The sequence below is a fragment of the Tyto alba genome, unplaced genomic scaffold (assembly GCF_018691265.1).
Source record: "Tyto alba isolate M040663 unplaced genomic scaffold, T.alba_DEE_v4.0 Super-Scaffold_27, whole genome shotgun sequence".
Classification (NCBI taxonomy): Eukaryota; Metazoa; Chordata; class Aves; order Strigiformes; family Tytonidae; genus Tyto; species Tyto alba.
The window spans coordinates 4,001,950-4,017,235 of NW_024881301.1; the positions used below are offsets into that span (position 1 = coordinate 4,001,950).

Genomic DNA, 15,286 nt, shown 5'->3' on the forward strand with positions numbered 1-15,286 from the left:
AGTCTTTCCAGTGATTTAACTGAACGTGTTTTGTACTAATTTAGTTAAGCAGGCACTGGAACTGTATGGAGATAAGCCTGTTAGCTGTGATGCCATACGTCCAGTCCGAGTAAGCCGTGCCTGTGGCTGCTTTCTATGAACCCAGCACGTACTGTTGGCCAAGTTTATTCATGGTAAAGGTGGTCACTTTCAATGGCAGGGTTGTGGCAGGATAGACACCCAGTCCCCTCCGGGCAGTTCAGCATGGTTAGGGGGAGGTGGCAGACTGGAGGGTTGAGAGAGGTGTTGAGGTGCGTTCTTGGGGCAGGTGAGCCTTCTCCAAGTGAGCTTCTGAGCATGGTGTTTATTGCCTGTGCCACTGTATGTCTGTGGAGGCTGGCTGCGTGGGAGCCACACATGCTGTTGGGTTTTGCTCTTGCTGGGTATGCAGCAGTGCAGCTAGAAAAGGAATTTTTTAGGAAGTTACTGCCTCAAGGAGTGCAATTGATGTCATTTCAAAGGCAGAGTTTCTTAACTGTCTTTGTCTTTCTGCTCCCTATGTTCAGAAATCTCAACTGGAATAGCTGTTTTCCTGACCGGAACATTAAGCTGTTGAGAAAACTTTTTCAATACTTTGTGATAATTCTAGCAAAGGCTGATCTTTTGACAGTTTTTGGGTTTCAGGTGCTTTTATCTTGGGATGTCCCAGTTTTTCTGACCTCGAAGCATTATCTGTGCCTCTTTCTAAATATTTACAGTAACCAATTCTAAGCATCTGAAACCCTCATCTCATATCTTTTTTTCCCATTCAAGGCATCTTCACAGCCTTAAATCTGTGTACTAGCACAAACTGCTCAGTATTGATTTAGTTTCATTATTCAAGGAGTAACTTTTTTTTTGAACCAAAAATATTAATAGTATTTCTCTTAATCCCAGAGGTAGATTTAAGATCACCTTGTTTTAAAACTAAGGTTCTTCCACAGAAATTTAAAGCACAGAATTTCTGTGGAGCATTTGCAGCTGCTAACATTAGCTTGTGTACTTAGAAATCTGTATGTAATAACATATCTCATGATAATCTAGCAGCTGGGGAAGTCCATGTGTATTCAAGGACAAATAGGCGGCCAGCCACTCTGATAATTACCACTTCACAGCCCTTTCTGTGAAAGGCTACAAAATGGAAGTGGTACAAAAATGGCTTTCAACTGGAGATGCCCCAAACCAATATTAGCAAGGGTTTCACTGGAAACACATACAGGATAAAATATTGGAAAGCATTTCAGAAAGCATTAAGGCACAGTACAACTCTTTAAATCATGAATTATCATTTACATGGAGAAAACAAAATCCCCTAAGTGGTCTTCTACAAACACTTTTGAAATTAAACCACCCCATGTGTAGTCTGTAGCATTTATTTTCTGTTGAGCTGTTTTAGGCTAGACTGCCTCTACTAACTGGTTTCGTTTGGCACTCAGCAAGCTGGCAGACATCTTACAAGAGGGAGAATTTGGCTGGGTATTCTGTTTCTTTGTACCTTTTGGATTCAGCTATGATAATTTGTACTGCCAGAGAGGGGTTTAGATGCTACCTACCTTATTTGATGTAATGAAACAAAATATGTGTGACGGAATGCGTTCAAGAGAATTGAGGCAGATGCGTATCTTGCTTAGATCTGCATTTTAGATTTATCATCTTTGTTGCCTTCTTGAGTAGCATTGAAAATTAAATGAAGCAGCAGTGTGCTCTTACCCACCATCTCCATTCACCCACCTTTCAGCTCTCCTCTTTTCCATTTTTTTTTTGTTGGTTTTTGGTTTTGTTTTTTTTTTGTTTGTTTGTTTTGTGGCCTTTTAGCACATGCTGTGAACATATGCCAAAATGCTCATTCTTAAAAGCTGCCTTCGTTCATCTTGAGCTGTTATTGAGAGCTTTGTCTGCTTCATAGATAAATTGCACAACGCTGAATCAATGTCCTCTTGTACTGGAAATGAGACAAACGATTCTGACAGAAAGTCTGTTGCATTCATACAGAGTGAGTGAAGAAATGGCTTACCTCATGCAGAATATGGGTATCAAAACACCTTCTGCTTCTCAACTGAGGTGATGATATAAACGTGGCTGCTGATCCTAAACCAAAAAAATTAGAAATGTTTGCTTGCTGCAAGTTACTTTGCATGCTTGATAGATATTCCAGTGTTATGGTTGATGATTTTTGGAGCATACGCTACTACATGTATTTCATTAAGGTGATTTTCAGAATGTGTATTATTTTGGCTCTACACTTGTTTTAAATTCTCTTTTATATAGTTTTAGCTGTAGCATAAATGTACTTAACACTGAATACTCTCCTTGACAGGAGACTTTAACTGAATAAACCAGATCTGTTATGTAATTAACCAGTTTCTTTGGAAATTGGCTTCATTTCAGTTTTAAATATGTTGTCTAATCTGTTCCAGACATAAAGTGAACTTGTTTTTCAGAACTTGCTCATGATTGCTGGTGGTCAGAGCTATAATAAATTGAATTCCTTTCTAATTAAAACACTTTGTAAATACGTAAGCGAAGCTGCAGTCTGCACCGGGCATTGACAATACAAAGTGATAGCACCTTTCCCAAGAAAAATTGTCTTTTAATCACATAGAAGAACAGCAACCTCTCCTCTCCATTGCTGATACCATTTGAGCAACAGGTTCTCCAGTAATTCTAGTGCAATACAGTTGAGGGAGAGAGGAGGAGGAAAAATACACAGACTCTGCTAGAGATTGTAAACCACATGTATACTCAGCAAGCAAATGAGATAACAAGCTTTGAAACAAACTGCTCTATAATTCACAGTCGATCTTTCAGGGTACCAAGCCGAAGCTCTAAAGTCTCTCTAGACATTGATAAAAATGTCTAACTGAATGAAATACTTTTATTCTGTCTCATGTAAAGCCCTGTAAGCTACTAAGAACTGAGTGAGCTGCTGACTCAGTCATTGTTCCTGGTTTTTACAACTCCTCCCATTCAGTTAATTAAAAAACCTGTTCCTGAACAGGAAACAAAAGCACTTTTTATACGGAATTGATCTATGTACATTTTCAAGATTTCTGCTCTGTGAATGCACTTTTTCTTTAGCTTTGTTTGTTGCCTGCCAGAGGCACTACTGTCGACATGAGTGTCCTTCTCGGGTGGAATATTTCACTACACACCGTCCTACACTCGTGCCAGGGCCCGTTGAGCATGGGATGGGGTCAGAACCTGAAAGGCACAAAAGGCCACTCAGCGAGCCAGAAAGCAATGAATGGCACTAAAGTCAGGCCGTAGCAATGGGGATACTCACGTGGGAGTAGCGGGAGGAAAAAGATCTGTCAGCAAAAGAGCAGAAAGCATAAAGGGTGGTGGGTTTACAATTGAAGAAAATGTCCTCGCACTGTGGCAGAAATACTAAGAGCTTGAGTCTTGGTGAGTGTGGACTTCTGCAAAATAAATAAATAAAAACTGTTACTCAGTAAGGCAAAGTTAACGATTAAGCTCAGCAGTTGCTGCTGTTATTTTAGCAAAAGCTTCAACTTGCCAAGAAGTAGAAGAATGTATATAAAGTTGTTTGGAAAAGCCACTTTCATTCTGTCAAATTTATTTTTTAAGAGATGACTACCAAATCCAAACAGTTGTGTCTGCTGTAAAACCCACAAGTCAGCCGTGGTTAGAATCTCTGCAATCCATGTTATGACCAAAAATACACTTCCGCACATCTTAAGTTACTCCCTATAATTGCAACTCCACTTTTTTAATCAACAAAGTGAAGTAATACGATTCAGAGCAGGCCTGGCCCAGGGGTTGGAAACCGGTAGCTTCTAAATTGCAAAAGTTTGCTTTCTTCAATGCAATCAAATTTTGGTCCCCTGAAATGATCAGCCCTCTTTCCAAACTCAGCTGTTCCTCTAAGAATGTAAGCCTGTTTCATCTGTCAGTGTAAGAATTCTATTGCCACTGGTGGACAGGGTTTCCTTTTGAATGCGGTCTGGTTTTTATCTTTACCTCAAATACCATCACTTACTTGCGTCCACAGGTAATGAGGAGATAGACTGAACTACTCTCTGTAAGTACAGTCTATGTTTTAAATACTTTTATCAGTGCAAAAATCCTTTTCACCTTTTTGAACAAGTTTAGACACTGGAGTTAAAAAAATCTGTTCAACTAGAGATGCACTGAACCCAGGTCCTGAAATACTGCTGCGTTTAGAAAATACTCCAGTTTCTTTCGTTGACACTTTAGTTGCACAAGAAACTGCAGTTTGCTATTCAGCAACCAAACTGGGGAGAGTGAAAGGGAAGAAAAGTTTCTTTCCATGTGGATTTCCTGTGAGGAGGCATCTGCTGAAACCAAGGAAGGATGGAGTTTGGTTTCTGTACTCATTCAGTACTTGGAGTCACGCAGATTATGAACTGCAAAAGCACATTGTTGGTGGGGGCATCAGCCCAATTGGAACAAATTTGTGTTACTGTGTTTTATTCAAAATAATGATCACAGATTTTGTTTTGATAAGAAAATGGGATTTTGCTCTTTCTGCATTGAAGAGAAAATCTTACACATTCATAATTTCTACTGAAATCAGTGTTGATGAGATGAGGGAATCCATGCTGTAAAAGCAGAATTTTTTGATGCAGCTGTGATATAAAATCCCTGCACGCTTGGATAACCTTTAACAGGTATTCTAAGACGGTCTGTTTGAGCCTGCTTGAAACTAGTAATATTAATTTCAAACGCTAACCAGGAATTTATCCTGTTACTCTCATCTCAACTTTCTTCTGTGCTTTAATTAAATGTTAATCTTCTGTAGACAACCCTTTTCTTTTAATGTATGTATGTCTTGGGACGAGTGTATACTGATGATCTGGGAGGAGATCACCTAGTTAAGAATAGATCCAAAAGCAGATTAAGTCTGTGTTGCTTCTTAATTTTAAATGTATGTGATATCTCTCACTGAAATAGGAAAATCTACTTGGGCAGAACAATGTAAGATGCTGTTAAGGACCTTGTCTGCCATCCAGTACCAGGTTTGATGTTCAGTTTGTACTGATGTATCTAAGGTGGATCTCCACTCCTTAGGACTGCTTTTTAGCCCTGAATCAGTGTTAATGTATAAATGAAAGCAATGTATCTGCTTATTAAGACAAGTGATCCAAAGTGCGGTAGGACCTGTAACCACGTAGTTTCTCACCTTTGGTTCCACCTCATTTTCTTTTCCAGCTGTTCATATAGAGAACAGCAGGTTTTGCCAGAGGCTTCTGTTAAGTGAGGGATAAGTTGGCTTTACCTCCTTATGAAATCTTCTCCTCTGGTGGCAGGCAGTTCCAGCAGACGATCTCATAAGGATCCTGGATGCCGTTGTAGTAGGTCAGAGCCATAAACTTTCATTGACTGACCATTTTCATGACTGAGGCGTAGGTGGTTATCCACTCTGGTACCAAGAGAGCAGTGTTGGTAATCACATAAGAAAACCTTTTGTCATTGGACAGCTGCTGTTAAGCATAGTCACTCAGCAGTGTTTCATGCAAGCTCTGGCGTGGTTTAGCTGGACTTTTTGTAACTTTTCTTAATCTTGATGCCTTTTTGAGCTGCAATCTGGATAAAATCTGATATTCGCCAGAAGAACATGTCAACTTCATATGCATGTCTTTATACTCTTACTGTTCAACAGGAAACTAGCAACAGTTTGTTAATAGTAATCGGTGCGGTAGTCAGAGTCCTCTGTGTGGTCACTTGAGCATGTGAAATAACACGCTGCCTATGGAATATTCTTGGTGTCATGCGATGTTGGCATCACATGGGAAAGGAATAGAATGACGTTAATTACAAGTTAGATCAATGATAACCCAGTGAGAAAGTTAAATCTAGTTAGTTTACAGTCCAGACACTCAAACATGTGACCCCGCAAAATGGAACATTTCATTGTGGTAATCTTGTATTTGTGATGATAATAACTTATGAAACAAAGGTTAGAGGTTAGGCTTGTTTTCCCTGTCTGTCTTTTTACATCATCTGTAACCTAGAATTCCCTCTCATGCAATATCTGTGAGTAAATCTGCTTCAAGCTATCATCAGTCACCATTTGAACTGATTTTTCTTTGTTATGCTGCCAACAGAACAGAATTTTTTTTTCTTGTTATGCTAAGAGTCATAAAAGTAAGATAAGAGAAGAGAGAGTGCGAGGCTGCACCATCCTCTTTGCTTTGCCAGCATAGGATTAGAGGTTTTGATTAGCAAGCATTGCGTTGCTGTGTGGGAAATTTGGTTGAATTCCCTTCCTTGATCTCTCGAACGGTGTCTGTGCATACGCACAGGTGATGTGTCAGCATGCTGATGCTCTGCTTCGACATGCCTCACCGGGTTGTGATGCCTGACTCATTCTGTCTTGGTTGAATGGGTGTTTGTACCGCAGACATAACATAGAGAGGAATAAAGGCGTTTAAGGCTTCAAAATCTTCATAATACTTCCGAGAAGTAAAACTATTCATTCTGAAGGGCTCCTTCCCCATGAAATGTTGCACAATCTCTACTGACTGAATGAGCCTTTGTCCTTGCCCTCTGCTTTGCAGTGCCATAAGTTTAGCTCCAGTACACTTGATGAATTCTACTTGTATTGTGTTTACTTAGATATGTCTCTAGTTCATGTTTCATCTCGGGTTTTTTTAATACATTCCCAAAATTTCCGGAAGATTGGGTACAGATGGGGACGCAGGAAGTCCTCTTCTTCACCATTCTCCCTCCCCTCAAGAAAAAGTACTGACAGCCAGCTCTTAAAAAAACAGAAGCAATATTTCAAAGCCTGTTTAATAGCTATTTCATGGAGATTATAATATAAGAATCAATCATAGCTTTTCTAGTTTGTGGCCCAGTTGTTATCCTTTGGAAGCTGTGTACCTAAGACTCTTGTCAGGCACTTTCCTGCTGTATTCTCCACCCTTTTATAGTTTCCTGTATGCTTTCGACAGGCTACAATATGAAAACAAACAAAGACATTCTTATGAATAGCTCTGGAAGAACTTCCCTCCCTGCCCCCCAAACCTTTTTTTGCATAGCTCTCAGAAGCTATCAGTGTGGCAGATAGGGATGAACCTGTACTGTTGGGTTGTCTTGCTCTTTCTTTGACTGAGGGGGTGAACTTACCGTAGCATTGCGTCCATGTCAGTTTGCTGCCAGGTCCCGACCTGAGGTCAAATCAGCAGCTCCTTCAGTGGGGAACCCACATGTGGTGGAGCAGGTGATTCGCACTCCTGTGCTCTCGGTGGGCAGCAAGAGCTGCCAGCCTGTCTGCACTGGTTGGTATGTGGGCTACTGTCTGCTCCCACTGTTGAAAACAGTGTTCTGTAATTCCATTTATACTTGCAGCTTCTCTCCGCGATGAGTCTTTTCCCCCCGCACTGTCCCCTCTGCAGTGGGGACCCGGCAGCTCGGCTGCCCCAGAGGACCTGAGTGTGCAGGCACACTGCTTTCCTGTGGAGAGCTGTGAACAAAAGCTAAGTTTCGACAAGCTGGAAGATGACAAAGATGAAGCAAGGCACTTATTTCCCATGCGTCTTAACTTCTGCATGTCTGCCTAACCTTTTCACATTTACTTAGTGATAGGTCCCCAAAAAAGCTCCAATATTAACTTTACACCTTGGTTCCAGTTAGTCATGTAATAGCTGTACCAAAGATGCAATGGATTCTCTTTTTCTCTTCCTTTTTACAGGTCTAGACAGCTACAGACACTGCCATGGCAACACTTCCTGCAAAAACAAAATGCCACATGTAGGTTCTATGCAAAACCATATTGGCAAATGTCAATTTAAATAAAAAACTGTGTTTTTTAAAAATTTGCATGTAGGCTGGAGTGTTAGGATTATGTCTTCAGCTATTATTTTAGTAATTGGTTTGCCATGCTTGCTCTTGACTGGCTGCCTTGTCTAAGGATTAGGGAGGGATGAAATAGCTCTGCCATATGATCTAATTGATGGGGTAACAAGTGGGACCATAAACTGAGATTTCCTTCCATTGTGCCCCACTGAGACAAATTTATTTCTGCATCAGACGTTGAAGGCAGTTGTGTACACTATCAGCTGAAGACTGTACAGGTCCCTCTAAGAGCCAGGAGTTCTGAAGTGTACTCTCCCATTCCTGCAACTGCTTTCTCCCTGAGATCTAGCAGGCCACCTCTCTGTGCCCTTCATTATTATGTCTTATTTCTGCTTTAGGTTTATGCTTTTCAACTCTGCCCAGTTATATCAAGGATCATCTTTTGGGGGAGGAAAACAAAGTTATTTCCTATCAGCTTGATGCACAGGAGTGCTGAAAAATGTAGACAAAAATTGTCTATTTTCAAAATGGTGGTATTCTGGCAGGTAGAGGGCCTTTTCTTTTTGAGTTAGTTCTGCTGTTCTTTGAAATACTGAAATGCAGTCATCAGTCAACAAATAATATGAAACATAAACCTCTGCAGTACTTTTGCTACCCTGCTGTGCTGTCTGCACATTCTTGAGAAGCACTGGGCTTTGCATACAGTCTCACATAGAGAGTTGTGAGACTTACTAAATAATCAAAGCTGCTGAAAGACAATACAACTCCTGCCTCCTTGGAGAAACATTTAACAGCTAACACAATTGAGCAGATGTTTCAGTGACCTTCCATGTTTCCTACTGATGACATGCAGCTACTTTTTTTTTTTTTCTACATAATTTCTTTTTTCAGATTTTCTTTTTGCTATATGAGCTGTGAGCACATACCTGCTCTCATCATTTTATATCGATGAAAACTTCACTGGTTGTTCTGTCTGGGAACCCTTGCCATAGATAAGGACTTCCTTGGTCTAGGCACAGTATAGACACAGTACAAAATGAATGTTTCTGTCTTAGAAACATTTCTGGACTGTTGGAAATGGTTGGACTATTTGATGGTGAGGGGTAAGTTGCTGTGAAAAGCAGGGGATCTTACATGACAGAAATAACCTGTATGAGGTGGGTTAGCTGTGAACGTACATAAGCCTGCAAGAACCTAAGCAGTGGAAGCAGCAGAAGCAACCTGAAGTCTGGGACAAAAAGGGCTGGTTAATGCCCCTGCTTGCAGATGTTGCAGGGCCAACTTCTGGCAAGAAGGAAGATGGACTGATCTTCCTGCTCCTACTGGGTTTTAATAAATGCCTCCATGAACTGGAGGATAAGCCCTGGTTTAGGTCTTCCCCTGCCTTTCTGTCTTTCTGGACTCTTTTCCAGCAGTAGTGGATTTACTGTCTTTGCTGTAAGTACCTTCACAGGGAAATAAGAATTCATAATCTGCAGAGATCATATATACTAGAATGAAACTGTTCCAATACTGTGCCTGCCAGAGGCCAGACTGAAAGATAACGAGATATAAAGCTTGCAGTAGTTGTTCATTACTCTCCTGCATTTGGCTGCAGAGGAGTAACCACACCTGCTCAGTGGACCGTGTAGGTATTAGAAATCTTTGATCTTTCTGAACCTGCACTGATTTACTAGAGAAACATTTCATTATTCTTTTTGTGCTAGTAAGAGAGATGGGTGAACTTCTATAAAAGTATAGTTTTAGCTTTAGATTTTCTTTAATTTATTATTAAATTCCTGATTAACACACAGTTAAATTGCCTTGTGATTCGTTTAAGCTTGCTGTCAGTTTTGTAAAGTCTCCTGATGAAATCGTGCCTCTTGTGAAGTGTAATAAAATTCCACTTTAGCTTGCAGTCAAGCCAGACTTCTGTCCATTTAACTAGTATTTCAGCCATGTTGTCTTTTTTTATAGCAGCTTGAATAGAGACCGGGGAGAAACATAGTGAGAAATTGTCTCCTTCCTCCCCATTAGTTACTCACATCTGGCTCAAATGTGTATTGCAGGCCCCTCTCCAGTCCTTCTTTCTCTCCTTCCAATAAAAAAGTCTGCCTATTTTAATGAGGAAATAAATTTTTTAAAACTGTCTATAGAAAATCTTGAGTTACAAACCATCTTTTCCAGAGGAGAGGCATTTTAACATCCAGCCCTGACCACTTCCATGCACAACATACTTCTTGATTTCGTAACAGAAGATTAATGCTGCCCTTCTATTATATGCTTTGGGATCTGTGTGTACTCCTCTGTAGTCAACCTCGTCATGAACTGCTGCTTATTAGTGGAGGCACAGACGGCTTTGTGTTTGCGCGGCTCAGCTGAAGGAAGGGGAGGATGGCACAGATAGCGACATAAACGGTTCTGAGCATCTCTTTGTACCGAAGCAAAGCGCCAGTTGATTATTTTTTTACAAGAATATGAGTAAATCTACAGTAGATACAAGACCCTGCCCCCTATTGCACACAGCCTAAAGCATTTGTTCTGTGCTGAGGAATTTGGGACTTTTTTGTAGAAGGTGGGACTGCAATCGGTAACCAGCCTTTTCTTGCCACCACACTATCTGTTGTTAAATACATGACAGTCATAGTAAAATAGTATTATGTGCAAAGTAACTAGAGAACCTAGAATTAAAGACCACTGTCTCATTCGAGGTGCTGGATGAGTATTGTTCTTATAATGTATTATTCAGTATGTTGTTTTCCTTCCTTGTTCATGTGAATTCATGCTTTGTTACTATGCCCAACTCAATTACCACTCTGGAGTGAGAGTTGTCACTTTCTTTCTCAGCTAGCAAAATTTTATCACTGCTGTATCTCACAGTTCAAAAAACTAGGTAGCTTCCATGCAATATTGTATTCAACTCTGTTCTGTACATAAGGGAGGAGTGTTACATCAGAAGTAACCCCACTGGATTTAGATCTATCTGAAGCGACTCAAACTTGCTGTGGTTTTGGCTTTTTTTTTTTTTTCATCAGAGCACTTAAAGTATGAAATGCCATTATAAATTGCAATCACAACTTGCTTTAAATAGTAATCACAGCTGGGAATCCTGCAAATGAGACCCCTGGATCCCAAACTGGGCAATCAATTAGGGTTGCATCCAGGTGGCTGTGTCGGTAGTTGAAGAGGACAGCAACTGAGAAGCAGGAGAGAGCAACAGCCTCAGGTCAGGCCATGGTGAACGAACACTGTGTGACAACTTCTGTAAAATTTAAGAACATCTTGCCCTTAGTGACTATCTGTGAAATATGATCATAGGCTCTATGTTCTAAAATAGTAGTTTTTCCTGTGCTGTCAAGTGCTCTCTGGTGCAACTCATAGTCCCTGCTGCTGCATGATGTCCCGGCATGTCCTGACTCCACAGAGAAGGAGGTCTGACTTCACTCATCCCCCCCCCAGGCCCCCAAAATACTCCTGAATTTCCTCTGCAAGAAAGCAGCATGCCCACAGGGGGAAGGACCTGTGATGCTGGAGAATACATCGTCCTCTTGGTTAGGCTGTGGCTGACAGGGAAACCCTGAAACCAGGACTTACATGGTCTGTATGGCAAAATGGGAATTAAAAAGCACAGTGTTCTCTTCATCTCCGTTTGCACCTCAGGCATCAGTCACAGCGTGCTTTCCAGCACCAGTTAACTGAGCACCTCCCTGCTAATTGTCCAGATTCCCTGAGCCCAGAGGTGCTGGCTGCCTGGGCCCTCTATTGCTTTGCACCAAAAGGGGCTCAGGTCAGGCATGCTGAGGAATTCAGCTTTAGGATGCTGGCGTGTTTCTACTGAGTATATGAAGCATTTTTCCAAATGCTTGTCCACTCTCAGGTTTCCTGTTGCTTCCCATAGTGTCTGCCAGGTGTAGCTTTGTCACTCCTAAAATTTCTACTCTTAATCCTGGTGGTACTGTAAAGTCTGTGGTAGAAGAGGTTGCCATAATTTTTAAAGATGGAAGGTGTGTGTACGCAGAAAGTTTTAGATAGCTTCAGCAAGCAATTAAACAAATTTACAGTGAAGAAAACGTCTGGAGCTACTAAGCCCAAAGATACCTCTTCCCTGATCCTGGGCATCCTTGAGCCACAAGCTCCTCCTAGACATGTGGAGGAGGCTCTGGGTGGTATTGCTAATTGTGCTTAAAGTCCTCCTTACACGGCTGTCGTTTACTTCTGTGTAAGGCAGAATGCTGCATGAGGCAGATCTTTTGTCTGACTGGGAGAAGCCATTCCTGTAGCCAACTGTAATATGCTTAATGTAATATGTAATGCAATATTGTAATATAATATTGCTGTGATAGACAACAAGAATGGCTTCAGCAGGTCAGACCAGAGGTCCTGCTGCTTCTACCCCAGGGTTGGTCTTCGAAGTACATGAATTGTCTTGGCTCAACTTCAAATAGTAGTGTGTCCTGAAGCAGGCACAACGTTAGTAAAACTCCAAAGCAACTGATTTTTGAAGTGTGGAGAAGGCCATTAAACATTTGAACAATACAGCCTTGCAGTGGGAAGTACCAGCATCTTTAGTTACCCTGCTGATAATACTTCAGAGTTACAGCGGTCACTTGAGAAAGACAAAACATATGGAAGGGAATAAAAGGAAGTCTTCAGTCTCGATATTTAGGCTTACAACCACGGTACTCAAGCACACTGATGAAAAGAGTGTGCCTCTGTCAGCGGGGTGCTGGGGTTGGATGGAGGAGCTGAGCCTCTTGTTCTCTTGCCTCTCGGTGTGCGTGTGTGTGGACATGTGTGTGCACACACCTGGCAGGGTGGTGGGACAGGTCTTTCTCGTGGGGTGTCAGGACCTGCTGAGCTTGTGTTCGTTTCCTCCTCTGCTGCTAGGTGGCCTGAAATAGTTTAGTGTGGGTGAATTCTCCGAACCTGTCACAAAAGTCTCAAGCCTGATGGGGATGTATAGGGGCAGCAGGGTGTTGTGCACAAAAATGCTGAAGGAGGGAGAAAATATTTCTGTAGGTGGCTGACATCCTGATGTACTGGATGTATTTTAATGAAGTTGAACGCTGTTTGGGGACAGTAATCCAGTGGCTGCATGCATTACTAATTTTAAAATATGATTTGCAGGAGATGCACTAACCATTGATTTTACTCAGCTTTTTTTCTTGTTTTCTGAAGTTGTTTCTGATGTCAAGTCTTGTGCTATTCTCTTGCTGAGACCAGCCTTTAACTTAGTAGTAGTTAATGTTTCTAAATTTAGGAAGATCACTCCACTGATTTTAAGTCATGGAAGTAGCAAATGTGTCCCTCTAAGCTTTTGTTATCGCTGAATTTATTAAAGAAAGCTTTTAAACTTTGTGTTTGTAGTGTATAGAGGTGATTGATGTGCCTGGCTGTCCTCAGCAGGTCTGCCCGGGGCGGCTGCCTCTGTGTTAGTTCTTGCCTCTTACAAGATTTAGAAATTGCCAAGGTTTTCATGCTGGAGGGAGGTAAAGTCAGCAAGAAACACTTCTTTCTAATGCTCTTCTGAAGGCAACCATCTTCAAAAGGGTTTTAAATGTGCATGGTTTCGTTTCTTATGTTAGCTAAAGTTCTTAAAGGGTTTAGTTTATGATTAAGGAAAGTTGGGTGATATTACACACTTAGGGAAGCCTAGGGGAAAAAAGGATTTTAGCCTAGCATTTTTTAATAGCTGTTTGATGATGATAAAAACAAAAACACAACCCCTGTGTTTACTGTCTTGGGGTTTTATAGTAATGGGTGTGTTTTCCTTCTGTAAAGCTTTTTACACTAGGGACCAAAAAATGCTATCTGTACAGATACTGTTACATCAAATTAAGTATACAAACACAACTGCCTCCATAGTTATTTACTATTTCTAGAGAGCATATGATAAAAGGATCTTTTTTAATTTAACTTTGGCTCCCACACATTCTTTTCATTCTGACCTGGTGAAACTGGGTGTCTGTCTCAGCAGGTTCAGGAGACCTTCTGCAACCTTTGGTCATCTTGTTTGGCTGCTAATAACCAGAAAAATTGACCGAGAAAAATGGTGAAGAAGTTGAGCCAGCAGTTGCCACAGTGACAGTTGTCCAATATAAATATCTTACAACTCTTCTGTTTATCATCTGTTTTCAGGGCAGTTTAAGCTGCTGGAACAAGACCGAGATATTAAGGAGCCAGTGCAGTATTTTAACAGTGTGGAGGAGGTGGCTAAAGCATTTCCTGAACGAGTTTACGTCATGGAGGAAATAACATTCAACGTTAAGGTAGTCCCTGAATAAATATTTATCCCTGTCTAAATGATTAACTGTTACAGCCTTTATATACATGGCAAGTGAGCAACAGTGCTGTGTGGGAAGTGTGATTTTTGAGACAAATGAGCCTATAGTGTTCTGCATTCGGTGATGGTGCTCTTCAGGATCATCTTTGCAGTCTTTAATCAACATGTCCTCTAAGGGCTCTCCTGTCCTGTGGCACTTTGGGGAGCAGTCCCGATGATCCATCCAAAAATTCATTTAATTAGGACGCTCCTGCCAGATTTTAAACAAATGTTGTTTGTTGCCCCCTTACTCCTTCCCCTCCAGCAGTCTGAATTTTATTCTCTGCTGAACAGCAGCTGCTCAAATCCCTGTCCAGAAGCCTTATTCTCAGAGAGCACCCAGGGTGAAATGATGGGATTGCTTGTCTCCAAATTACTGCAGCTAAATAGCATTGTGAATAAAACAAAAAGAACCAAAACAAAACAAAAAAAAGACACACTTGTTCTCTGTGTGCATGTGTGCTTGTTTGCATCTGCATGCCTCCTGGGCTTATGGGGAAGGGTCAGCAATCCCATGAGTGTAAGAGGGCTTGCTGTCCCCAGACACACTGCAGTGCAGTGGCATGAAACAATGAAGACAGAACTTGTTCTTCCTTGTCCTACCTACGTGTGTGACACTACACAAAGTAGGTCAGCTCTGCCAACAGAGCAGAGTGGTCTTCGGGCTTGTCTGGTTTGCCTCCATTGACATGGCACCTAAGACTGGCAGAAGAGCATCCTTGAGCTGGGATGCAGTGGCACAGATCCACCCGAGGTACCCTACAGGGGAAACCGGTTGATACTTCTGGTGCGGAACCAGTACAGAGTTGCCTCGTCCCATGTGTAGCGATGTGGGGGTTTTATAACAACCTTTTAATGGCTTTTTCTCTTTCTTGCACTGTAAAGTTGGGGAACACCAGCTAGTCCACAGTTGTTATAGGTGTGAAACAAGGTAGCTGGAGACTGCTGTAAGTGAGAGAGCTCATCAGTTAATTCGTTTAGCAACACAGACTCGTGCCTTTCAAGACAGTAGGTTGTTTTCATTCATGCTGTCCATTAACCTGAACCTATAAAACATGAATGAAGGCTACATGAGAAAGTTGGAACACTTTTGTGTGTTTAGGATGTAGTTGGGCAAATCAAGGCAACAAGAAAATTTCATTTCTACCCAGGAAAATCAGTCTTACCTTGGGACTGCTAGCCTTT

General features: G+C 41.4%; 1 protein-coding gene across 3 annotated transcripts in view; it reads left to right on the plus strand.

Annotated features, from left to right (window-relative positions):
• GAREM1 (GRB2 associated regulator of MAPK1 subtype 1) overlaps positions 1–15,286 on the plus strand; it is a 103,580-nt gene that overhangs the window by 64,308 nt on the left and 23,986 nt on the right. For 2 of the 3 annotated variants that reach the window (XM_042798095.1, XM_042798094.1), the window contains one exon: positions 13,918–14,048. The exons of the other annotated variant lie outside the window; for it this stretch is intronic. In XM_042798095.1, the coding sequence (XP_042654029.1) occupies positions 13,918–14,048 (131 nt within the window). The remainder of the gene's footprint in view (positions 1–13,917; positions 14,049–15,286) is intronic. 3 annotated transcript variants of the gene reach the window in all.